A 26,232-nucleotide genomic window follows, 5' to 3' on the forward strand; every position below is an offset into this window, starting at 1 on the left:
CGTTTCAAAAGCATGACGGCTGCTAATGAAATGGATGAAGCTCTCATGCAGGAGCTGAGTAAACTGCTCATCTCTGATGCTGAATTAGAAACTAATGAAGAGGAGGAGGTGTATTTGTTTCACGAAGATGAGGTAGGTTACGTTAAGCTGTCAGTTTTATGATGAGAGGCTTCTGCTGCTGAAGCCTCAGCACTGAAAAGGTGATTACATTAATGTTTGCTAGCTGGACAGACAGGTCAGGTTCAGTCAGCTGGGTGTGGGAAGATGTGGCACTTGCCATACCTGAGTACCATAATCTGATTGAGCCCCAAATTGATATTCTAGTGTTTATCATTGTAATGAAGAGTAAAAACATTCAGCAGAATTTGCCATAAATCTATCTATAATGTATAAATCTGTCTAAAACAAAAACAAAAACAAAACAGGGGACCATTCAGGACCAATTTTTCCTCAAAGCTGATAGTTTAATGACCCAAGTCTAATTTATCACACTGACCAAATACTAATACATTGTCAGTCATCAGTCATTAGAACTTAATTGATATAAGCATGTTTGGAGGTTTTGGTAGAGGCAGAGACTTTGCTTTAGTTTCGGTTTTACTGAATTGACAACCTTCATTTAAGCTTTTTGTGACAAGACCAACCTAACTTTAAACTGGCTTTCTGACTATAGGCCTCAGATGAAATCCCACAGTCAATGCTCAGCTATTTTGACTCCCTGACAAGCAGAGCGGCGGTTTGTGAAAAACTCAGGCTCGGAGACCTTGAAGGTATGACGTCTTGTTGAATAGCCGGCAAATTATGCAACCCTTTCAAGTATGCAGTTTCTAACCTTGTACAACTGTTCATATGTAGCTTATCCTTCAGAAGCCCTGCCTCTCTCATCTGTGGCGAGCAAGGCAGGAAACTAGCTTCTGTGTCTCCAAAATGGCTGCTAAATCCCACATTTAACCAGGCACTTTCACTATTTCATCAGTAGATTTTTTGGAATAGAAGAAACCTCCACCAAATGATGGTTGGTTACCTGTTAAAGTGGCTGGTATTGTAGACAAGACTACAGCCTAGCAGCATGTGGCTGGTAGATGGTGTTCATTTCCCACCATGGTAGTGAATATCACTCTCGTCGTGTCTTTGCATCGGATATCAGACCTCACCGCTCCACATCGCTCTGAGGACACAAAGGACTTGCCTTCTGATCCCGATGAGGACCTGCCGATGTTGATTGAGCGGGTAACCGTTTACTATAAGCCAAAGTCAACCAAAATACCAAAATACAGGTGTACAAGTTGTGGCCCAGTAGTCTAAAGTTTTGGTTTGCCTGACTCAGGTTATTGGTGAAACAGAAAATGAGGAGAGCAGCAGCACTTCCCCTGTCACCAGCCTTCCTCCTGCTCCCACAGAGACAGAGCCACTTCTCACTCACAATGTGTCAGTGTGCCTCAACAATGAAGGTACAGTACTTAATTATTCAGAAAAGTGAAGTGAAAATGCTCGGTGCAGTGCTGTGTCAACTCCGCTGGCTGAAACAATATGCATTTCAGACTGGAAAACACAAGAGTGTCTACCACCATGTAATACAAGCCAGGAGTCCTTTCAAATTAGAAAGTACACAATCTCTATATATATGATGTGTTTCACCTGGAAAATATGAAAAAGAAAAAGAAAGATCATTTTGGAAAGATGATTTTGGTCCCCTGTATCCTCTACTGTAGTTTGAAGTGAATAGTATTTTCAGTCTACAAAATCTGAAAATATGTATTCCAGTATGCATATAAATGAGGTGGTAGTAGGAAGGATTGCCTTGTTATGTATGATACAGTTTACTACACAGATGTACATGCAGTTTGTGCTAACATGTCACCTCTCTCCTTTCTGTTCCTGTTTCTCTGCACTGTTGAGGCTACCTGGTCTGAGGCCTTGGAAGTCAAGGGCTGTTTTGTGATATAAGCATTTGCCCAATAGAGGTCAGCGTTGTCCTATTTTATGTTGTCAGTGTGGCGCAGCGATGATGAATCCAGGGATCCAGTGGAGGATAAACCCTACTAATCTCTGTTTACCCACCTTTCATTTGCAGAATAGAGTTTTCCCTCCTTTGTAGGGTGGTGTAAATCTTTATGATGTAAATTCATAATACACATCATAGTAAATAGTATCAAACTGATGTAAATATATGAAGACTGGGTCTTTTAAAGGAAGAAAAAGGATAAATTATTTTCATTTTGATGAAACTTTGTGGGATGATGCATGTTAGCACTGTGTTCTGGCATTTGTAAAATTTGTATCTATTGGGGAAGCTATAATTCAATTTCAAATTTTGAAATGCCCTAACTCCATTAACACCAAGTCCAATTGACATGAAACTTGACAAATCCAGCTCTCCTTACAAATTACACCGATTGGACTAATAAAAGCTCTATAATTAAAGGTTACAATTTTTAACATAAATGTGATATCTCAGACACCACTTTTGACTGGATTTTGACTAAACTTGCAGGGATGAAGCTTTTTGTCACTGTGTTATGGCGTTTACAAATATTACACTGATTGGCTTGATGGAGGCGCTACAGTTAATGGTCAAAAGTTCAAACTTTGAAAGAACTGCTACACCACTGGTCTGATTTTGATTAAACCTGGAGGGAAGATGCATCTTCTTACTGATTGGCCCAAGGTGTGCCTGCATCATGTTTACTGTACTTGTTTATTGATTATGTTTGAGGCGTTTCTTTTGCACCACATAGTATACAGTGGAGGGTGACAGGAAAGGGGATGATATGCTCTTGAGCATATCATAAGGTCTTGAGCTGGATTCGAGCCCACAATCTCACAAGTACACGGTATTCCTCTTAGCTCATTCAACTGATGACAAGGTTGAATGAGGTTTTTAAGTTTTTATCCCTGTTACAGATGAAGTTGAAGGAGATGAATATTTGGAGCATTTGGCAGTGGAACTTAGGGCCCATGAGAGCTCCGTGAAAGAAGAGGAGGAGAAGAAACACACTGAATACCAGGCGGAGCGAGAGAAGCGACAGCGTGAGGAGAGAGAGGAGGAGCAAAGGAGACTCAGGGAAAGAGACTTTGAGGAGGAGCTGAGGAAGATAGAGGAGGCAGAGAAGGTGAGACAGTTCTGGACTCCCTTAAGGCATAACATTTTTAATTTGGCCTAGTTATTCTTAAAGGAATACACTATTTTTTGGGGAGATTGGCCTGTTGATTAACTTATCCGTTAAGTGATGAAAACATAGCCGCTAAAATCATCCATGTGTCCCTGGTAGATCATACTAGCACTATCCCAAAGTAAGAAGACTGACCTTATATGCCTGTAGATTCATAATTTTTAAAAAATGAAATGTCATTAAGGCAATATAGTTGATTTAGCCAGGTTTACTTTTGGAACTATTTCAGGTGAGAAACCATGTATTAATCCGCTGCGTAGTGATTAAACAAAATATTTTCCCACTGACACTTTTCTCATTGGGGAAAAAGGATACTACATTTGTCCTTTAGTTTTATTTCCTGGCTTGTGAGCATTGCTGACATTCCTCATTGAAACCAAGGGGTGCAGTCAGCTTAAAAGGGGATCAGAGTGGCATAGTGATTAGACACTGACCACCTGAGCAAGCATCCGTCCTGCTGTAGTGTCCTTGAGCAAGACACTCAATCCCTACCATCTCAAGCTGAGCCTGATACCTCTGACCTCTCTGAGGAGGGCAAGCAAAAAGTCAAATTTCTTCTTTGGAAATTCAATAGAGTAAAAATAATAGATTCGATGTAGAAACCTTTTCCCCCAGTGTGTGTGTGTGTGGTAAAGAAAAATAACCAACAGAAAATTCAAAATATCAAGCTGTTCCTTTAAATCAGCTCACTTTTCCTCATAGCCTGATGCAACACATCCATTTATCATCAATGTTCTAAAAATATAAAATGATATAATGGTATACCATTATTATCTTATTATTTTATTATTGCTTTCTGTATCCAGCTCCGTCAGAAAGATGTTGAGATGGCAGAGAAGAAGGCTCAGGACAAACTTGAACAGGAGTTGCTCCAGCAACAGGTTTGTCTGAATTCTGTTGTTTCTTTTACTGCTAAATGTCCAACCGGTTAACTGTTAAAGGAGCTCTGGGAGTCCCAAGCAAAATTAATAATAGTTTAAATTCATCATTATCTCACCAACTATTGATTAGCACAATGAGAGCATGCATAAGAATGAATATTTTGACCATAGTCTGTACTAAATCATATTTTACAACAAAAATCTTCTCACATGCGGCTTCCTGGGTGAAAATCTCAAATCAAATGGGGAACAAAGCCTAATGCATAACATTTTGTGATCCTTCACAAAATTGGGAATCCCTGACTGAAAGTACCAGATTGATCCAATCTACACTGCTGATAGCTCCATATTCCATCTGTAGTCAAGTCCAGTCCACTTTTAGCAGAAAGTCTAACTTTATTTATATAGCACATTTCATCCACAAGCAGCTCAATGTGCTTCGCAGAAAAGTATTAAAAATAATAGTAAGAAAGTAATAAAATATCAATTGAAGAAATAAAAACACAACACAAGATAAATAAATAAAAATAATTTACTGAATGGGCTTTTGGTAGTGTTTTGGTATAGCCATTTTCATTTGCTATGTACTTGCAATCAAATGTATCTCAGTGAAATGAGACAACTTGCTTTGTTGTAACTCTAGTGACTCTCTGTACCAACTAGGAGCTGATCAGCAACCTACAAAGACAGGTGGAGGAGGAGAGGAGGAGGGAAGAGGAGGAGAGGAAAAACAGGGAGGAGGAAGATAAGAGAAGGAATGAAGAGGAGAGAAAAACAAAGGAGGAAGAGGAGAGGAAAAGGCAAGAGGAGGAGGAGGAGAAGAAGAAAAAGAGGGAGGAGAGTAAGAAGAGGAAAAAGGAGGAGGAGGAAAATAGAAAAATGGCAGAGGAGAGAAAAAAGATGGAGGCGGAGAGGAGGAAGATGGAGGAAGAGGTGAAGAGAAAGGAAGAGGAAAACAGAAAAAGAGAAGAAGAAATAAGACTCAAGGAAGAGGAGGAGAGGAGAAAGAAGGAAAAGGATGAGAGGAAAAAGAGGGACGAGGAAGCAAAGAGAAGGAAGGAAGAGGAGAGAATAACGATGGAGGCAGAGAGGAAGAAGATGGAGGAAGAGACAAGAAGAAACAAGGAAGAGGAAAACAGAAAAAGAGAAGAAGAAATAAGACTCAAGGAAGATGAGGAGAAGAGAAAGAAGGAAGAGGATGAGAGGAAAAAGAGGGATGAGGAAGAGAAGAGAAAGATGGAACAGGAGAGAAAAACAAAGGATGAAGAGAAGACGAAGAGGCAGGAGGAAAAGAGAAAAAGGGAAGAGGAGAGAATAAAGATGGAGGCAGAGAGGAAGAAGATGGAGGAAGAGACAAGAAGAAAGGAGGAGGAAGAGGAAAACAGAAAAAGAGAAGACGAAAGAAGACTCAAAGAAGAGAAGAAAAAGAAGGAAGAGGATGAGAGGAAAAAGAGGGATGAGGAAGAGAAGAGAAAGATTGAACAGGAGAGAAAAACAAAGGATGAAGAGAAGATGAAGAGGCAGGAGGAAAAGAGAAAAAGGGAAGAGGAGAGAATAAAGATGGAGGCAGAGAGGAAGAAGATGGAGGAAGAGGAAAACAGAAAAAGAGAAGACGAAATAAGACTCAAAGAAGAGGAGAAGAAAAAGAAGGAAGAGGAGACAAAAACAAAGGATGAAGAACAGAGGAAGAGGCAAGAGGAGGGGAAGAAAAAGAGGGAGGAGGAAAACAGAAAAAGAGAAGACGAAAGAAGACTCAAGGAAGAGGAGGAGAGGAAAAAGAGAGATGAGGAAGAGAAGAGAAAGAAGGAAGAGGAGAGAAAAACAGAGGATGGAGAGAAGAGGAAGAGGCAGGAGGAGGAGAACAAAAAGAGGGAGGAGAAAAACAGAAAAAGAGAAGTAGAAATACAACTCAAGGAAGAGGAGGAGAGGAAAAAGAGGGATGAGGAAGAGAAGAGAAAGAGGGAGAAGGAAATCAGAAAAAGAGAAGAAGAAATAAGACTCAAGGAAGAGGAGGAGAGGAAAAAGAGGGATGAGGAAGAGAGGAGAAAGAGGGAGAAGGAAATCAGAAAAAGAGAAGAAGAAATACGACTCAAGGAAGAGGAGGAGAGGAAAAAGAGGGATGAGGAAGAGAAGAGAAAGAGGGAGAAGGAAATCAGAAAAAGAGAAGAAGAAATAAGACTCAAAGAAGAGGAGGAGGGGAAAAAGAGCGTGGTGGAGGATCAGGGAAAGGAGGAGAGGGCGAGAAGAGCAAGTGAGCCGCAGAAGAGGGAAAGAGAAAACGAAAGAACTCAGAACGAGAAAAAGAAAACAGACAGAGACGGAGGAAACTCCACTGAAACCCCCGGTCAGAAAACCAGACACACCTCCATATGTGAAACTGTGAGTGCAGAAGAAGATCCAGCTGCTTCCAGCTCTTTACCCGTCTGCCTGCCGGAGCGCACGGAGCAGAAGAGACTGTCCTGGATGAGGGACTGCACCTCCTGGTCCAAGCTGTCCCTCCAGAACAGGAGGAAGCAGAGGGGACCGGCCCAGAGTCGGAGAGGGGCGAGGAGGCCCCCGGAGGGCCTGCCGCCTCTCTGCCCAGACGCTCTGCTCCGGTCCGGAGGCTGCAAGTCCCTGCAAGAGGTAACCTGTGTACGAGTGGTGAGCCGTGATACAGCCAGGCTGAAACAAACCCCCTTGACAGTGCGGGTTGTTTTTGAAGAGTGAAATAGTTTGGAGCACTGAAATGTAGGGTAAATGTATGATAGAATAGAATAAACTTTATTGTCCAGCCGAGGCAGGAAAATTGTCCTTGGTCTCACCCAGGAAAATATAAACACAAACATGTCCACAAGATAAAAACATCAACAAAACATCACATTAACAGAACAAAGATCTCTCAGCTGTACAACAACAGTGCATTCATACCCACGGTGTACAGCCTACACTCCCATATTTAAGTTTACTGTAGTTTGTTGACCACACTAATTGCATTTGGGATAAAAGAACCCTTGTAGATACAATAATAATTATAGAGCATTCATTGAGTTACAAAGTGCTTTTCAGGATAATTAAAAATGTGAGCAATACATAAAAATGTGTACAAGAAAACATAAATGCGCATAATAATTAAAGACTAAAAACAGAAGTAAAAGCAGAACACAGATCATAGCTCAAGTAAAAGCAAGACTAAATAGTGCATTTTGAAAGAGCCTGATCTTGTTGGGCAGGTCATTGACTAGAAATATAGTCTCCAAAAGTCTTGTTTTGTTTGCTTCTAGAGTCTCTATCCCCCTTCCCTGTGCCAACACTAAACCCTGAACCCTGAGTCGACCTCCATCTCTGTTTCAGGTGACCACAGTGAGGCTGGAGGAGCTGCCTGGCTGCAGCCTGCCCTCTCCTGCCCAGTGTCCCCAGCTTCGCTCCCTCACCCTCAGACGCTGTGGCCTCAAAGCCCTGGAGGGCATCAGCCAGTTCCCACAGCTCTGCTACATCGACGTACAGGTGGATGCTAGGTCCATGTATAATGTGTTATCATCGCCATTTTTTGTGCATTGTTTTACAGGGACATTAGATAATCTATGACCCTCATGGGGGGATTGGGAGTGTCTTGAAATTCCAGTGGGCGGGTTTTTGTTCCAAAACAGTGTACAGGCTGAAAATTTAGTTTTGAAAGCCAGAAATCTTAGCGCTTTGCCAAGTAGTTGTTGAGTCATTGGTATTGATAAACAAACCTGTCAACTCCCTGCTTATATATTATGGTCATATATTATGGTCTTGCATTGTTTTTGTTGCAGGAAAATGACATCACGTTCGTGGACTGTGAAAACATGGCCAGTTTACGAGTTCTTCGACTTGGCCGCAACCGGCTGACATCCATCCATGGTTTGAGTGGTGCTGACAATCTGGATGTTCTGGAGCTCTCACACAACTCCATCACCCGCATTGGTGAGACCTGCCAAAATTCACTATATCTTATGAAACATTCATGAGATATTTGTAATATTAGTCGTAAAATGACTTAATGGATTAAATAGGAAAGTGTGTTGTCACTGACATATTTGGAAAAAAGATTTTTAAGGCCAAGTGACTGTTAGAAAGTGTCATGGGAGGTCTCCAGGTGTTGGTGATTTGTATTGTTTCTGATTAACTACACTTCCTGGTTAGTCGTGTCTTTGAACTGTGCATGTAGGGGCTTTGGATGTTCTGTAGAGCTTGACGAGCCTAACCCAGCTCCAGACATGTCTGCGGTGGTCCACAAGAGGGCAGCATCTGTCTTCTTTTCCAGCCCTGCATTCCATTCACTGTACCACAATATGTATTGAAATGTGACTTAGTTACTATACTGAACCTGAGGCTAAAGTCATGAATAGATATTGGCCAGGGAAGAGGATAAACGCATTCAATTGTACATTCAGCCTTTACTGAAACATTTTGTCTTGGCTCACCTTCTAAAATCGAATCATCAACTCATATCATATGTATAGGGGGCCTTTTTTGGACTGTCTCATTTCACCTTGAGTCTTAAGAGATGCTTATACTCTTTGTATGCAATTTATATGCAGACTCATCCCGAACTGTTTTTCAATCTGAATAAGTGACTGCTTTTTTTTTTCTCTTATTGCTAGCTGGCCTGGAGTCTATGAAGAGACTGCAGAGGTTATCAGTGGACCACAACCAGCTGATCAGCACCAAAGGACTGAGGGAGGTGTATACACTCCTCCACCTGGACTGCTCACACAACCACCTGACCAGCGTGGAGGGTCTGGAGAACTGCGCTCTGCTCAGCACACTGGACGTGAGAGCCAACAACCTCACTGAGGTAGAAACTACTGCAGCAGCTAACTGAATGGGTTTATTCACCAATACACTGGATCTGATGTAACTATACCTTGTGCTATTTTAGGGAGAGAGGGCCTATGTAGAAAGCTGATGTTAGAGGAAGAGGAGGGTGGGTGAGAGCAGATTTATTTTTGGGGTTATCAGGCTCACTCCTCCCATCACATGTGTTTCATTGAATTAGGCCCATGATAGCTCCTAAAGGCTCAATAGGGGACGTCCTTGTGGTTCAGCTGGCTAAGTTGGCTAAGGCGCATACCGTGTGTCTCCTGGGTTGGAGTCTGGCCAGAGACCTTTGTCTCAGGTCGTCCCCCTCTCTCTCTCCCTTCTTTTCTGGTCTCTCTCCACTGTAAATTGTACAACAAAGCAAAAAAAAAATCTTTAAAAAAAGGCTCAACAGTTACACAAATCTAGGCTCTCTGCAGGAAATCTTGCAGAGAATGGACAATTTCTGAAGCATATTGTCATGTTTCTTTGGGAGACTAACTCACTGGTAATTGCTCAATAAGGTAAAGTCAAGAAAAAGTTGCATCAGGATAAAAAAAAATATCCCCTCTAAATTACATTTGCTCTGATCCGCATTACACACACATACAAAAATACATATGAACAAAAGTATTATTGTTAAGACAGTAAATCTCCAGTACTTCCAAAGGCACCGCTGAGTCCCAGCAGAGCTCCACTTGTGGCCGACGCCGGTGACTCTAACCACAGCCGGACTAAAACAACTGACAGTGATGGACGGGGTCAGTTAGTCACCGCCGGACCAGCAACTGTAGTGTTAGCTGTCAGTAAAGAGAGTGTAGCCCCCAGCGTGACTGGTTTACACTGACGACTTCTTAACCCTATCTATCCGTCAGGCCCCCGGTCTGAAGAACCAGGTCCTCCTCAGAGAGCTGCGTCTGGACGACAACAGCATCTCCTCCCTGCAGGGCCTCGCTGCCTGCTGGCTCCCCCTCCTGCACCACCTCTCCCTGGCCCAAAACAGGTATATTCCTCAAATAATACTTAATGTTTTTCTTTGCCTAACGCCTGGTTTTTGATAGACATACCAAGAAGTAAACATCTTTTCTGCTGCAGAAAAAAATAAACAGGTAACTGCAATTTGGGCTTTTTTTTTCTTTTTCTTACTTGGTTTATGTTCATTAATGTTTTGGGTGAGTTTCATGACCGTATTATTTCACAAATACATGGGTATCAGTCAGTCTGTCAATAGCGATATGAATATTAGCTAAAGCAATATTATAGTTATTTTGAAAGAACTGTAAGTCTCATTTTTCATATGTTTTTGTCAGGGTTACCATGTGTCTTTCTGTGTTCCTCAGCATTACCCAGCTGCCCTCCATGTCTGATTGTGTGTCGCTAGTGAATCTGGATCTGCGACACAACTGCCTATCAGGTAACAGGTTGTCTCGATTAAACGAATCGTGAATCAGCTTTTCTCATCATAAAGGAAGGCCAGCTTCTAGTTTGCGTGAAACTTGCGGACAAATTCAAAACTTGTGTTGTTAACCAGCGTCGCAAACCCTTAGAACCCATCTTCTCTCTGTTGCTGACTTTCCCACCAGTATGTGACAACCACAGCCCTCTGTTTTGTTAAACATATTCAGACACTGAAAATTCAGCTTAACCATTCTCAGTTCTCATTGCATTCCATCTGTATTCACACAGGCCTTCTCCCTCTCCGCTCCCCTACTCCCACTCAGCCACAGATTGATTTCACTTAACCAAAGATGTTACAATAGCCATAAATTTACATGCGCCTAACTTCATTTTAGGCGTAAACGCTTACGATTCCATCTATTTTATAGAACGCCGCTGCTTTCATTTTGGCTCTCCGCCAGCGGTTGAGGTATATGACTCGATGGAAATAATATGCATAAGGTCACGCGTCTCTGAAACGCATCTCCATTCATTTCATCCAATTGATATAGCTCCCCGTGACAAGATTAGACACCAGTGAAAGTGAGGAATATGCTGGAAAATAGACAGTGACAAGGGAAGTTATTTTTCTGCTTCTTGCTCAGAGCTGAGGAGTGTGTGTGAGAGCCTGGAGGGGTGTCCACTCCTGAGAGAGATCCACCTCACCGGGAATCCTCTGCAGCAGGAGAGCGGCTGGAGGTGAGGATGATGATGCCAGTGTGCTGGGTGGGGGAGGTGGAGCGATTTACAGGGACTCATGTTTTTCAGGATCACGATTCATTGTAATTTAATCTGTCTGCAGCCTCTAGTACGACATATCAGGCAGAGAAGTTATAAAAAGTTGATTTGAATGCACCCGCTGCCCTCTAATTTTCTGGATGTCTGTTCACCTCTGCACGTCTAACATGTTCTTCTCTGCGTTACTTACTACACAGTTTCAAAACAAGATACTGTAGGTATGATTTTCCATAGTTCTTTATGTAATTCTTTGGAAAAAAATCAAGGAGATTAGCGTCAATTTTTGCTTCCTTTGCTCTGGAATATCACTAGCTGTGATGGATGTTCAAAGGAACGTACCGGTGAAAAGCCAATATTCCTTTGTCACAAAATCGGTCCATTGGCTAAAGCAGTCTAAACATTCCAGCAGAACGCAGGCCTTCCTGTCCACTTCCTTGGATTAGTGCCGTGATCCGCGTCCGCTATTGGATTACGCCGACGTGCCACCGACATCCGTGCGCACGTACGGCGCACTAAGTGCCTGTGATTTCCAAAATATTGATACAACAGAAAAATCAATTATCTTTTCAGTGTCAGTTTGCTCATTCACTTACAGCGCCAAAATATTTTCCTCGTGTCCCCGATAAGTCAGTTGCAATGAGATGATATGAAAAATATGCGAAGGCCATTTATATTCTTCATACTTCTTACAGCCCGTCATGAACGATGATGTCAGCTGTTACAGGTTCGGAAAGTTATTTGGCGTCGATTCAGAGTTACTCACACCCGTTTAAGTCACTGAGCCTCATTAAGCAAAATATCCATAATGTTGACCTGCATCCAAAATATGAAAAAGTACACTCTGTTTGCCCCCAAACAAAAGCTCACATCTGTAATTTTAGGGCCTTAATGTTTCTGTTTGAGAAAATTCTTTTATGAGGTGTTTATCTAACAGCGTGCAGACTGTGAAAGTTAAGAGGCTTCAGTGGTCAGTTTGTGGACTGTGAATTTGCACCTTTAAATTGGTCACATCATAACTGAGAATAGTTAATGTGTGTCTACTGAACATGTTGTAATACAGTCTCGTCTTGTGTACTGCTGGCCTACTTGGTTCAAACCTGCAGACACTGAGCAAGCAGACTGAGTGTACCTTCATTCATTTATTTTTATTTTTTATTAATTATAGATTTTGTTGTTGTATTTCCTTATCAACGAAAAAAAAAACCATATGGGTTACTTTACTTGGACATTTTTCCCATCTTAAGCCTTAACTGAAACACAATCTTAATATTTCATTGAACTTTACCTAACCTCCAGTGCCAACAGTGGAATTAACCTCCTGTATTTCCCCGCTCATGCCCTGGCCCTTTCATCCCTGGCCAGTGATAACACCAGCTAAATTAAAGCACCAAAAGGCTAGCGCTAAGAATTACACTCGCTGTGAGCAGCCCCTGATCCAGGAGAAGGGGAAGAAGAAAGCACTGGGCCTGATTAATCAGGCCACTTTAAGAGCCTGTGTTTTGGAGGAAGTCTTCACTAAATGAAATACGGGCCTGTGTTCCTGCAGGCAGGAGGAGGAGAACGCCGATTGAGGAATGTGAGCCAAGAACAGTGTTTCCCATCAGCAGAGAGGAGGATGAAATTTATTTCAGTTTAGGAAAGGTTCATATGAAAGTCCAACTTTAGGTAATGTAGATATAGCTGCATGGAAAGCATCCCAGTTGTGCTTTTTTTCTCATAAGTGTGAGGCCCAGACTCTATGAAGTGTACTTAAAAGAGCATTTTACAAAATAATGAGTTTCAGTTACTCTGTTAAAATTTGTGCCCTCAATACATTTTTTTTGACAGCCTTGACAAATACAATTTAGTAACATTCTTATAGAAGAAATGTGCTATGTTAAGAAGAGAGCATGAAAACTGTCTCTACTACAGAGATGGCATGGAGTCCATAATAAGCTACAAATCAAGTCAAATTCCTCGGCTTTCTGAAACCAGCAAAACTCAATTTCCCAATTCTTTAATGGGAATCATCCATTGTAAACATCAACAACTCACGGCACCTAATTATTATGTACGTAGGTCTACGCTCTGTTCTCCCGAGTGCGTCTAAGTGGCGTCCATTTCTGAATTTAATTACACTCCCCACCTCAATGAGCTCATGTAACGATCAAAAGGTCCTATTTGGGTTTGGAGCTTCATTTGAAGACAGCCAGCCAGACAACATGCCTGTAGGGTTGGAATCCAATCCTGATCTGTGTCGGAGAGACCAAGTGGGCCACATCAAAACCCTGTTACTCTGACAGTACACAGATCCGTCCCTCTGCGGTCATGTCTTTGTCTTGGGGTGGTGGTCGGGTCGGGAAAAATCTGCCTGCTACTGGCATTGAGTATGAACCATTTATTTGGCTCTAAATTCTTTACAAGCATCAGAACAAAAGGAGTCAAGGTCCGATCCTGAATCAGAATATAATGCCACCTGTGGCACCAACATTACTCCACCATCAGCTTTATTTGTTTATTTCATTGAAGACATTCTCTCTCATCTTGATTGACTGTGGTACAAAGACTAAGAGTATGAGACGGTGAAAACATTACTGCAAAATGGAGCTGTGTTTTGAGTAATCCAGCAAGACCTACCCGTCAAAGAATCTATTATAGCCATATGATTGGTAAATCACTAGAAGATACAGGTAAAGAGATATAAAATAAGAAATACTCAAATATGTACAAAAAAAATCACACATTTTGAATCCATATGAATGACTGAAATGAAAGGGTTGCTCCAGCCAAATGCTTTATCCTCCTCTTCTTTAAGATTTAAGATCACACGGCGCTTCAGGAAACAATTTTGAAAAACCCAGTTGTTCGAATTGTTAAAAAAAAATTGACTTTGTAGCCTGAGGACTTGTATTTCCTTAGATTTTATTGTTGCCTTTCCCCAGCGTCCCATGGAGTTTCCAGTTCCACATTTTCCCACTGAACACGGACCACATTTGGCCGATGCTCCGCTGGCCGATGCTCTGCGTCTGTTTCTCTGGCAGATAGTTGGGATTCCTCAGCTTGTACATCCTTAGCCTCAGGCAACGGTTACCTCTCCCCCAGACTCCCAGTAATTCAGGGCTCCCCTCCACTTTTAATGCTGCTACTACCTAACACATGCTATTTGGTGGAGGCCTCTATCCAAAGCCATGAGTGTACGTCTTTAGTATACAAGATAAAAGATACAATACTGTTTATTGTCCCGAAATGAATTCAGTTTGGAAGACCAGCACAAAGCACAGTGCATCATACACAACAGTGGAGAACATATGACAATTTCACCAATCCACAGAGTTTACAGTCAAATTATCAATTTGGTCAGCCTAGAAGTGTACAGTGTATTCAGCAAGTAAAACAACAAGCAGCATGGGCGGCCTCAGTGGGAGTCGAACTTTTGCCAAAACATTATTGAGAAACAACATAAATGAATGACTTGTGAAGCTTGTGAACTGGCTGTCTGTCTGGGGACTTGGGTGGAACTTGGGATTACTGTCAGCCAAATGCTGGTGAAGTTTTGCTGTGGCTGGTTAGGTTTGTATACTTTTCCAGCCACTTTGATAGGTAACCAACCAGCTTTAGTAGGTGTCCATAGAGGCTTTGCAGTTGCATCACAAATCTCCTAGCAAACACAGCTGGTGCCATTATGGAGGGACAGTGGAGACTTTCCTTGAAATTGCTATTGGGTTTCAGATGGACAGTATTACTGTGAACATGCTGACATCAGTGCCTGTATGGCTTTCAGACTGAACTGCTTGAATAAAGGCCTAACACAATGCAGATGCTAGCGCAGTCAATGTCCAATTCTGATACCACAACTAATCAGCGTCAGTGTTTGAATTTGGTTTTATAACATATCAAAAGAGCTGGCATCCGTAACAAATAGCTGCATGAATTAATAAATTCATAAATAAAAGGGAACATTAAGTATCATGATGTTGTCTGGAGATTCAGTGAAATTAAGTAAAAAAAAAAGATGTAAAATTCTATTTGAGTCTTGTCTGAAAATGTGTTTGTTTCACATTGAAGTAGGTCACTTTTAGACTTTTTTTTTTGACTGCACTAATATTATGGTATCTAAATAATGAGGTCATTAGAACATTGCCTTGTGACTGCTGATATTTTATCCAGCTTGCTGTCCTTCACAGATCCACTCTTCAGACAGCAGTGCCTGGCCTGAGGACCATCGATGGCCAGGAGACCATCCCCTCACTATCGCCCCCTGCTGTTGATGGTGGCGGCCTGCCCTCGGACAGCTTCCTAGCCTTCTGTCAGGCGCAGCTTCAGCAGACCCATGATTTACAGCAACAGCACAGCAGGGAGCTCAGGTGAGAGCCAAATGATGGACTACTTGTTGAAGTCTGGATGCACTGTCAGTGTAGTGTGAGTCCAGTGTGGATGAGTGTAGGTCTTATCAGTGATTAGTGTGTGGGTGTGTGGGCAGGGGGGTTTAGGACCCCAGAAGTTACTGTTGATCCTTCTGGAGCTGCCATGGGCCTATCCAGCAAAACATCTGTGATGGGAGGTGCTCACTTGTTAACCCCAATAACAAACCCTGTCCTTTGATATCCAAGCCAGGTTTCTACTGTATGTGCTGTAGGTGCTCGTCCTAGTTAGACAGCACAAGAGATAGTTACCTCAGTTCCTCTGTATTGGTAAAGAGAAGTGTGTAAAGGACTGAATTGTGAAACAGCCTGACATGCCTCATGGGTAGGAAGGAGACATCTGCCACGCACTTGCAATGCCATGTGATGTTGGTTGCATCTCTCTCTCTCTCTCTCTCTCTCTCTCTCTCTCTCTCTCTCTCTCTCTCTCTCTCTCTCTCTCTCTCTCTCTCTCTCTCTCTCTCTCTCTCCCTCTCTGTCTTATTTTATCATTCACTCTCCTCTGTATACTATTCAGACCAGGGTGTAGTACCAGGTGGGTGGGGTTTGCCTTTTAATACAATTCAAAAAACAACTGTTTTTAGGTAGGCAAGTCATCACTCAGAGAACAGTGTTTTGGTAGCTTTTCAGACATTTTCTGATTGGATCAATTTGGCTGGTGCTAAATATCAATTCATACAAACTCCATCCATCTGGCCCTTTAAGCAGGGCAAACCATACGCTGCAAAACAAGACAAAGTATTTACAAATACTGTTTGACCCAGGTCTGATACTATTTAAGAAATGATGAATGCCACACAAAATTCCTGCTAAAAAATATTTGTCTTTCTGCTAGACACTGCCATCTCTCTAAAGTCTGACATTCTTTTTCAGTAAAAACAATTGGTGTATCAGTACATATAATTAATAAAACACATGAAGAAAAGAGAAGAGAAGAAGTTATTACAAAATATGCAGGAGAGAGAAGAAACCCCCAAGCAGCTTATAAAACATATTTCCTCAAAAGAAAAACAGAATCAATATGACAAACCAAGATAAAACGATAAGATAAGACTTGCATAAGAAAATATAAATGACAGCAAAACTTATTTACGAGAGGTCGTATTACTGTTTTTGTCTTATGCTGATCAGCCTCTCAGACAGACAGAGATGAACCGGTCAGGAATGTCAGCTATCCTCATGTTATGTCTGATGCACAGGGCGTAGTGAGCCTAAAGACAACGTCCATCTATTTTCACAAGTCCTTCGATGTCACTGGCCTCCACACACACAGACGCCCCTATGAAAGACGGACCACCAACACTTAAAACAGTGGTCAGCTCTCTGCTTATCTTCGTGACCCTTCCAAATTACGCAGCACAAAAGATGAAACGTGGCGTACGGGTCACACCAAGGACTCCTATGGCTCGGGGGGCAGCGTGGCGCTCCCTTTGCTTCACCCCTCACTGTGTGCCCTCCAGCCCCCCCGGCCTCTGGACAATGGGCCATTCTGGGGGCTTAGCAGGGACCAGCGCAGCCATTTAACCCCTGGCCTGACCTGGTGTCAGACTGAGGTTTAGGGGAGGTGAGGAGAGTGTCGCGAGCCAGTCTGCTGGTGACTGTAAGGTGGGAAACCGTGGGGTTTATTAGGGTTTCACAACATTTCTGTGCAGGGTGTAGGATGGAGGTAGCATACTCTGTTCCACACAAAAATGCCTCCAACTTACATTTACAATTTACTTTTTAGGGAATTTAGCTGACACTGAGCAACTTACAGTGAGTGCAACAGTAGAATGACAACATTATAAGCAACCAACTGTAAGAAGAGCAAACATCAGAGCCACAGCATCCTGACAGTAGAAGTAACAAACATTCCTGTGCCCTCGAGTGATCATGTATGAGTTTTTGAGTTAAAAAAAAACGTATCCACCTTTTCTATTCCTGGCTGCGTTCTGTATTCTCCTTTGATATATACCTTGCAATGTGGGAGGGTTGACACAGTTGACAACTACATGTTTCCACAGTCTAGAGGATGCTACAAACCCGTCCATATGGCATTTAACAAATAGACACTTGTATCCAAGTACCACCAGTACGTAGATATTTAGCATGGGTGGCTCCGGTGGGAATTGAACCCCTAACCCACTGAACTACACAAGACCAGTCTAACCACAAGTAGCTGTCATTGACAACTATCGTATACTACAGAGTATTCAATGGATGCTTTGCCTGTAAGCTTTCATTTATATGGGTCAGTCAAATTCCATCATTTACTTCGGCATCAGTAAGACTCTGGGGCAGCAAACATTCCCTAATCCATTTTCCTTAGATAATTTTCAGCTCATGTTCAACCATCTTAAAACTCTAAAAGCTTTAAGACGTTTTGCCTTGAGCCAGTGAAGTGTAATACTAGTCCTGCCCTCCTGCACCTCAGTTGGTCGAGTTCACACTCCAACACTTGTCACTCTTGATGAGCTGTCAACCTTGAAACGGCGTCTAGCCTGAGACTGAAGAAACCGTCGTCCGTAAGGCCACCAGCGGCCACCAAGTAGAGAACTCAAACACAGACAATCTGCATGAGAAAAAGCAAATCTTCTCTGCCACATGTTCACCTTGGCTGTTCTTTTGTTTCTTATTGCTTTCCAGCTTTGTTGTTGTTGCAATGACTTCTGTTGGCAGCGCCCATATGACACGCCCACAGGGAATGGCGTATGCCCCCCAAATGTCACAAACATCATTGAAAAGCCAATTTCAGGCAAATGGGGGGGATTTAGGCATGAACACACAGGGTCACAGACACAGACTGATAATGTATATAATATCTATTTATTGTTATTTTGATGTTCAAAAAGTTGCATATTGCAGCTTTAGTATTGTAAAACTTTCTCCCTTCCTTCCTGCCCTCTTACTAAACATACTACTGTTATACACTTTCACGGTGACCCTGGAGTGAACCAGCAGGTACAGGGAGGAGGGGGGGTGGGGGTCAGTGGGGTCACAGTCCTTTTGGACCTCTCCTCTCCCTCTCTCAACCCCGTCCCACATGAGAAGGAAGAGCCGGGCCTTTGTGAGGAAAAGGCTGTAGTACCTAAGGCTACTGGCCTTCCAGACTGGCTGGGTGCTGAAGTGTCTCCGGGCCCTCAGGGTGAAGATAGGGAGGTGGGGGGTCGGGGGGGGAGACAAGCACTGCTAATAGATTCTTCATTAAGTTTCCATTGAGGTGGCTTTGTAGCCACTTGATCCCCTCTATGAAAGAGACATTATATGGTATTAGAGCATGAACACACACACACACACACACACACACACACACACACACACACACACACACACACACACACACACACACACACTCACACTCACACACACACACACACACACTGCACTCTGCTGAGCGTTACCTCAGATGAACCGGTTAAGAATAAGTAACTAAATGTAAGCATAATTTGATATTCCATTAATTTGATATTTAATTTTCAATTTGCAACAGAATGAAAGGAATTGCACAACAAATTAAGCATGCTGAATTTAGTTTCTCTAATACTGTTTCATCATAGCCTGCTCCAAATTAAACTACTCTGGACCTCACGTGAATTACAGACCTTTAAGCATTTTGTTAAAATTCCAATGGCTTCCACTCTGTTTATTTGAATGATTCAATTTTGTAGCACTATTCATCTATTTTAGAAAGAAATGTTACTTGAAATGCATCACTCAAAAGCTCACATAGCTCATCGTAACATAGCGTTTGGCCATTAGTTGCAAAATTAAATTAGTTTACTTGCCAAACATTTTGTAAAAGTAGAGGTGTGACTTCTAAAAGAAAATAGTGGAGCAAAATGCTTAATTTCCTTGCTCTATATTGGTAAGATGATCAAATCTGTATTGCACCATCTCCATCTCATTCAGGTTGTAATTTTCTGAAATATGTGTGTGTATATGTGTGTGTGTGTGTGTGTGTGTGTGCGTGTTCACAGCGGTGCGTCGTCTCCTCTGGATGCTGTGAAGACCTCCTGTCGTCACTTCACTGAGGCTCTGCAGCTGGCTGAGGACCAGAGATTCGCCCATGAGTACGGCGACACCACTGTGTCCGACACACACAGGGCCGCAGACCAAACACCACCTGAGGAAACCCTTCACACGGACAGTACTGATGCCACAAAGCTTACTGAGCACCCTGAAATGGAGTCCCCCGGAAACAGGGAGGCGCACACGGTTCCAGCACTCAGTCCAGCCGGGGACAATGGCAGATCCTGGACTTTTGAGAAGTCAGCAACAGAGAGGCTGCTTGACACGCCAGAGACTGTTACAACGGGGCCAAAGATGGAGCTAACAGTTAGCAAAGCTAAATCTGGCAGTTCCAGTTCTCACTCCTTGGCAACAAAGGAAAAAAAGACTCCTTCCAATCCCAGAATGGGGCCTATGGGGCCTATGTCTGATCCTCAAAAGCTGGACCTCAAAAAGTAATGCACCCAATGTCTCTCTCTGAGCCAGTGGTGTCCACTCCTGTAGAGGCCTGAAAGATATTGACAAAAAAATTAACTGTGATTATTTGACAGACTATTGCAATTGCAATTTAAACTGCGATTCATATCATCACAAGTTTTTCTTGTCATACATTTTTTTTTTAAACTTTTTAAATTATTATTATTAGAAAAGTGATTTTGTAAAAAAAAAAAAAAGAGTTGTCAGTGTGCAGGAGTTACTGAGTTTGAGTATGATGAAAGATTTTCACTACTGTACTGGACCAAAGATTACCTGCAGCTCTAAAACACCTTCATGTTCAAATCCATTTTGCACGCCCCTCTCTCTTAAGCAATTCATTGCAGCCTCTGCGATTTGGAAATTGCAAAAGTTCATATTGGAATTTCGATTTATTTTTTGATTAATTGTTCAGCTCTACTCCATTCCAACCAGCAGCTGATTTCACCAGTTGGTCCACTTTCAGCCAGAGAGGAGGAACCAATCAATGAAATTAGCTGATGTAGTGTTTGGTTGGAATGAAAACCTTGAGACTCTTCCCTGGCACAGGACTGGACACCACTGCCTTAGATGGAATGCTGAATGTACCCCTCTTTTTTTTTTTTATAATTCTTTTTATAGCACTTCAGCTTTTTATTAGTTTCTGCTGCAGAGCATTTGTCATCATCGGAGCCCCCTCCATGTGATTTACGGCGCAAGATGTTGAACATCTTATTCATTTTAACACGCAGCTTCATCATTAACATGCTGCTATCTTTGGGAGGACAATACATCTTTGATATGAAGGGTGGCTCGGGACAGGCTTAAATCCTCCAGAGGCCTGCTCTCCAGATGTTTGTTCAGAAATAAATTCATGTTCTGACAGACGGAGGTGCTATGACATCATGTAAATCCCTCATTTTGTGTGTGTGTGTGTGTGTGTGTGTGTGTGTGTATTTGTCTGTGTCTTTGTCCTTTTTGGAGCAGTACAGCGGCGGTCGTGATTCAGCAGCACTGGAAGAAACACAGACAGAAATGTGGGAACATCAGCCGCCCCCCCACAGCTGAGAAGGGAGGAGGAAGAGGGGGCGATGGAGGAAAGGTGGCCTCAGGACCCTCCCGTGTTGAGAGCAGCGTTGTTGGTCTAGATTACGCAGCAACTGTCATCCAGGTAAAAGAATTGGAACTGTCAAACGCTCTTTGTAGTCTGACTCACTCAGGTTGGCTGTTGGGATAAGGCCTCCGCCAGTTTCAGGTGGAAGCCCCTCCCCTTCTGCGTCCTGTGTGCTGCTCTTTTCATCCCCATCTGTTGTTACAACAGAAACGTAGCCCCTTTAGCAAACCAGCCACAGCCAGCCAGAATCAAGCACAGGGCTTAATTCTGGAAGCAGCAGCTCCAGTGACACAGACTTAACCCGCGATCTTGCTTCTGTGATAGCTGGTTAACAAAGTTCTTCAAGAGCCGCATATGGCTAAGAAAACCTTGTTGGTCTCAACAGGTCCAGTGAGCTCCTCTAGAGCAAAGTGTACTCAAGCTTTAATTTAGGGACACCAATTATCAAATTGTGCTCGATGTGTTTATCTTTAAAACTCTTGACAGACACACTCCAGATTACATGTTTTTTTCCCATGCGCCTCATGACATATGTTCCTCCACCAAAACAGTTTCAGGACAGCATTACGGCACCTTGGCTGAAGCCACGCCCCCGATGAGTGTGATTGGTTTAATGCAAACAAGATGCAAACAATCAAAATTTTTTCCCCCTTACCCTACAACGATAGTGGGTTCCAGACCTTTCTCCTGCGTTGGCACAGCGATGTGGAGAAGACCGTGCAAGACCAAATGTTTTGTGATCTCTGACATGAATTGAATAAATCAACCTATTAGGTTTATTGGTAAGAATGATTTATTAATTCAGTTCATCCAATACACCCATTAGAGTTATGTCTATAGGTCGGAACAGTGTAATTCCTTTGTGAATTAAAGGACGTCTGCAGTGCTGGAAATGAACTCAAAGTGGCTGTTGGTTTCCAAAATTCTATATTTTACTAGCCTCACTGCTTTTTAGAATCGAAAAGAGACTGGTTGTTAAGCTGTCAAAGTGTCTGTTAGGACCTGACCAGTCACAACCAAACGTTTCCAGTGTTGTGGCTGGCAGCTAGTGTTACTTTCCCACCGTGGATGCCTGAAAATGTCCATTTTTCACCCTTGAACATCCATCTTCAGGACTCATACGTGCTATCGAGGCTTATTCGGCTAATCCTGTGCGCAGAAGTGTAAGCTGCTGCCTTGAAAAACATGCTACTCAACACTTCTCCCAGACCCCTTCTGAACACAGAAAGTGTTTGATGGCTCCTTTAGGCCCCTTCTAAGGTAGAGGTGGGGGCGGTGGTGTGGATGATTGGGGTGTGGGGGGGGGGGGTGCAGAATGATTAATCAGATTCCAAAGAGCTGCGGTAGTGAGAGCTCTAGGATTCCTGTCCGGCTCGACTTGAAGTGAAGTGTACCCCCCCCCCCCCCCCCAAAATCCATTGGGAATTGGAGGATTTAGAGGCACGCTGGAGCTCCATTTGTCTCGGAGCAGCCCGGAGTCACGCAGAGTTCAGACAGCAGAACACTCAGCAATTAAAAGAGAGGTTAACATGTTTTATCTCCCTAATGGGATAACACACAATATTTACGTTTGCCCCGTGATTCATGACGCCGTTTCTGCCTGTTCTGCCTGCTCTTGCTCGGGTGCCTCCAGGCGTTCTGGAGGGGCTTCGCTCTGAGGAAGAGGCTGGCCTCCGCTCTGGCCTGGGCCGCCGCCGCCGCCGCCGAGCGCCCCGACGCCGGGGAGGAGGACGGCTTCGAGGAGGTGGACCTGGACGAATTTGTTTTTGATGAGGTGTGTACGCATGTTCCTGCGATCCTGACTTTTGTGGCTGAGTGATTCCCCAACCTGTGCCCATGCAGATACTCACTCACTCACACACACAGACACACACACATACACGTACACATACACATACACATACACACACACACACACACACACACACACACACATACACACACACAAACCTGCACACATCCAAATTTGCATAGATACACACATAAACAGACACACACATGCACACAAATCTGGCAACTGCACATGTGCATGCAAAGAGACACAAAACACACACAGACACACACATACACACACACACAGACACACACCCACACACACATACACACATACACCACAAACCTGCACACATCCAAATTTGCATAGATACACACATAAACACATAAACAGACACACACATGCACATGCACATGCACATGCAAAGAGACACAAAACACACACACATACACTCCCCCCCCCACACACACACACGCGCACACACACACACACGCATACACATGCATGCACAGACACAAACCTGCACACACACAAATTTGCACAAACACACACATACAAACAAAGACACACAAACACAGACACATGCACAAACCTGTACACAGGTGCACACCCATACACACACATACACATCACACACACACACACACACACACACACACAGAAATCCACAGTAGCTATCATTATGACCTGCTCTTGACTTTGAAGAACTCCCTTCATCAATAAATTTATACGGGGGATCTGAAGACACATTGCTTTGTTGCTGCTCCCCTGTTGCTCTTGTTAATGTCTATCAAATCTTTTCATTTCATTTTCAAAAAGGCGGAGCTGGAGAAAGACTGGACACTGCTGCTGTCTGAGGACTCACCTCCCAGAATGCACCCTGTCTCAGACCAGCCGTTGTCTCCGAAGGTAAAGCGGCAGTCCTGGGCGATCGCTTGGTCACTCTGGCTAGTAACCAGCCATCATTCAGAAGTTCCACACTATTGTCAGAACCTGGTAGGCTGGTAAAACTGTGAAAGTGTCCAGTGGATTTTGGGATTTACCAGCCCCTGTACGCTGTCAACAGAAGAGTTATTTTCCTGCCTTGTCCCGCTCTCCTCTTGGTTTTCGGCCCCTCCAGGACTCTCACTCTCCCTGATTAATCTTCAAATTTACTCTGTTGAAAAACACAATTATTTCCTGGAGGCCTGAAGCTTCCTTAGCACCAAAAGATGTCATTTTTCATACCGGCGGACTGTCTCTGTGTTTTTTTTTCGTCATTTACCTCTCGTTGGCTCTTTTCTTTGGAGCGCGCTCTGCGCTGTACATCATGGTAGCCGGTTGAGGCCAGCTGATACGATGCAGCTGGCGGCGTGGCCAGCCTCGATGTGTTGACGCTAACGTACACATCAAAGGCGAGGATGAGCAATTTAGCGCTTCCACAAAGAGAAAGTGGGATCTAGAGAGTCGTTAAGCTGCTAGTTTGACTTACGTATAAGCATTCCTTGAGTGCGAAAAGTCACTCTGGTTGAAAGTGTCAGCCAAATACCTAAAATCAAAACACGCACTTGAGTTAAATGTGACTTGACATTATTGTATACATTATATTTCATTTTCCCTGAGGTATACTGAGGACTTTGCATAGTCTAGACAGAGAGTAAACTGCAGCCTTCTGAACAGAAGTGGAAAGAGGATTCAAATATTTTACTCAAGTAGAAGTAACGTTACCTAAGTAAAATTTTATTAATCAGAATTTAATACATTTCTGAAGTTAAACAAAATCTTACTAATAGAGTACTCAACAGATTACTCTTTACTCTTTACTTATTTTAGGTTATTTATTTTACGTTATTTTGAGTAACTTGTAATTGTAAGTCTCTGGATAAGAGCGTCTGCTAAATGCCTAAATTGTAATTTTTGAAAGAAAATCTAATTTAACGTAAAGAGTGGCTGCTGTAAATTACAAAATTACAAAATTGCACTCCGTGTCTAAGTCTGAAGTAATTACAAACTACGAAAAATCTCAAATACAGTGACAAGAGTAGTTGTAACTTACTTTCCAACTCTGATACTGGCTATGTATTTCAGCATCCTGGCCTCTTTCCTGAACCCTCCCAGTACATCTTCCCACCACCGCTTCCATGGAGGCCCAAGCAGGCCTGGGTGTCTGGGGAACAAGTGGATTCTGCTGGGCAGAGAGTTTCCCCAGAGGGCACCAACAGGTAGGACAACCAAGAGGCACACCGGTGTCATTTACTGCATAGACTAACATTATTGGCCATACTAAGGTATTTCGATACCCTGTGACTGAGTCTCCCTGATGCCACGCATAAAACAATTAACAGCATATTCCTGTCCACCTGTAATGCCCTTCCTATAGATAGAATGATCCGCCAGCATCTTCTGATCATCAGTTGATGTCATTGATTGGCTTTTATATGATGCTGTATGAATATATGTGGTGATATATTAAATTATGAATGTCTACTTTCCTGCATCTCATGTTGCCTTTTTGATGACAATAAAGCTCTAATCTAATGTAATGTAATGTAATATAATCGTGATTTCAGAACTAAATCTCCTGCTTCAACCGCGATGCTCAGCGGTCTCTCCGAAAGATCAGAGAAGATTCTAGAAGAGTGGTAAATACTCCTTATCATTCATATTATCATTCATATAATTCATAATTTTTATCCCCACCAGTGTGTGTGTATGTGTTGTTATGTTATTATGTGGGATTGACTGCATGACTTGCTTATGTGTCTGTTGTCTCCAGGGGCTTCACTGACAGCCACACGGCTCTCCTGATGCTCAAGAGGGCCAGGAAGATGAAGTCGCAGAAGCAGCGGCAGAAGAAACCTATGGGTGAGTGTGTCCTAAACAAGAATAACCCCGGCATCCACCACACTAAGATGTCCTCAGCTTTGTATTGAGTGTGTGTGTTTATTTTTCTGGTGTGTTTGTATGTATGTAATTGTTCAGGTTTAACAGAATCATCATCATACATCATCACATTATCAGAATGTGTGAATATGAAGATTATGAAGGAAGATATGTTCACAGGCTCCCAAGCTGTCCCTGTTAAATCGCCTTACTACACAGCTACCTTTGTCCAGTGATCCTCCCACACCTGAACCAACTTCTCTTCCCATCTCCCCAACGGAGAGAGCCTCGCTCCTAATCTTTTAACACGAAATATCCCTTACAATATGGAAAGAGCTGCTGTTGGGACATAAATCCATTTTCTAAAAGGGAAAAAATCCACACTAATTTTTGCCTGTTTTCATTCCTGTCTTTGTTCCTTGAACCATCGTGCCACAACAGCAGCGAACCTTTCCACCCAGTGTATGTTAACGAGCCATAACAGACAGCAGAAGCCAGGGCCTGTCGCCTCCTATTGGGCCCCGTTTGAGAGCCTGCGTAGGAAATAACCGCTGCCAAGAAACCTCTTTACAAGTCGTCCCGCGATGACTTTCATTCCATCTCATTG

The 26,232-nt window shown here is 43.0% G+C and overlaps 1 protein-coding gene across 1 annotated transcript in view; it reads left to right on the forward strand.

The window, feature by feature from the left end:
• Positions 1-12: 12 nt before the first annotated feature.
• The window catches only part of lrriq1 (leucine-rich repeats and IQ motif containing 1), a 38,402-nt gene continuing 12,182 nt past the window's right edge, over positions 13-26,232 (forward strand). The window contains exons 1-22 of the mRNA XM_071533127.1: positions 13-132; positions 674-770; positions 1,148-1,230; positions 1,328-1,451; positions 2,905-3,113; positions 3,980-4,054; positions 4,718-5,950; positions 6,251-6,679; positions 7,388-7,540; positions 7,834-7,984; positions 8,665-8,858; positions 9,736-9,863; positions 10,201-10,274; positions 10,903-10,996; positions 15,199-15,378; positions 19,392-19,877; positions 20,863-21,046; positions 22,623-22,763; positions 23,583-23,672; positions 24,861-24,964; positions 25,313-25,384; positions 25,519-25,597. Of these exons, the coding sequence (XP_071389228.1) occupies positions 13-132; positions 674-770; positions 1,148-1,230; positions 1,328-1,451; positions 2,905-3,113; positions 3,980-4,054; positions 4,718-5,950; positions 6,251-6,679; positions 7,388-7,540; positions 7,834-7,984; positions 8,665-8,858; positions 9,736-9,863; positions 10,201-10,274; positions 10,903-10,996; positions 15,199-15,378; positions 19,392-19,877; positions 20,863-21,046; positions 22,623-22,763; positions 23,583-23,672; positions 24,861-24,964; positions 25,313-25,384; positions 25,519-25,597 (4,500 nt within the window). The remainder of the gene's footprint in view (positions 133-673; positions 771-1,147; positions 1,231-1,327; positions 1,452-2,904; positions 3,114-3,979; positions 4,055-4,717; positions 5,951-6,250; positions 6,680-7,387; positions 7,541-7,833; positions 7,985-8,664; positions 8,859-9,735; positions 9,864-10,200; positions 10,275-10,902; positions 10,997-15,198; positions 15,379-19,391; positions 19,878-20,862; positions 21,047-22,622; positions 22,764-23,582; positions 23,673-24,860; positions 24,965-25,312; positions 25,385-25,518; positions 25,598-26,232) is intronic.

The sequence above is a fragment of the Centroberyx affinis genome, unplaced genomic scaffold, assembly GCF_046629955.1.
Source record: "Centroberyx affinis isolate AG114_WGS23_722 - 3 ecotype Tasmania unplaced genomic scaffold, CSIRO-AGI_Caff_v1 ptg002325l_1, whole genome shotgun sequence".
Taxonomy (NCBI): domain Eukaryota; kingdom Metazoa; phylum Chordata; class Actinopteri; order Beryciformes; family Berycidae; genus Centroberyx; species Centroberyx affinis.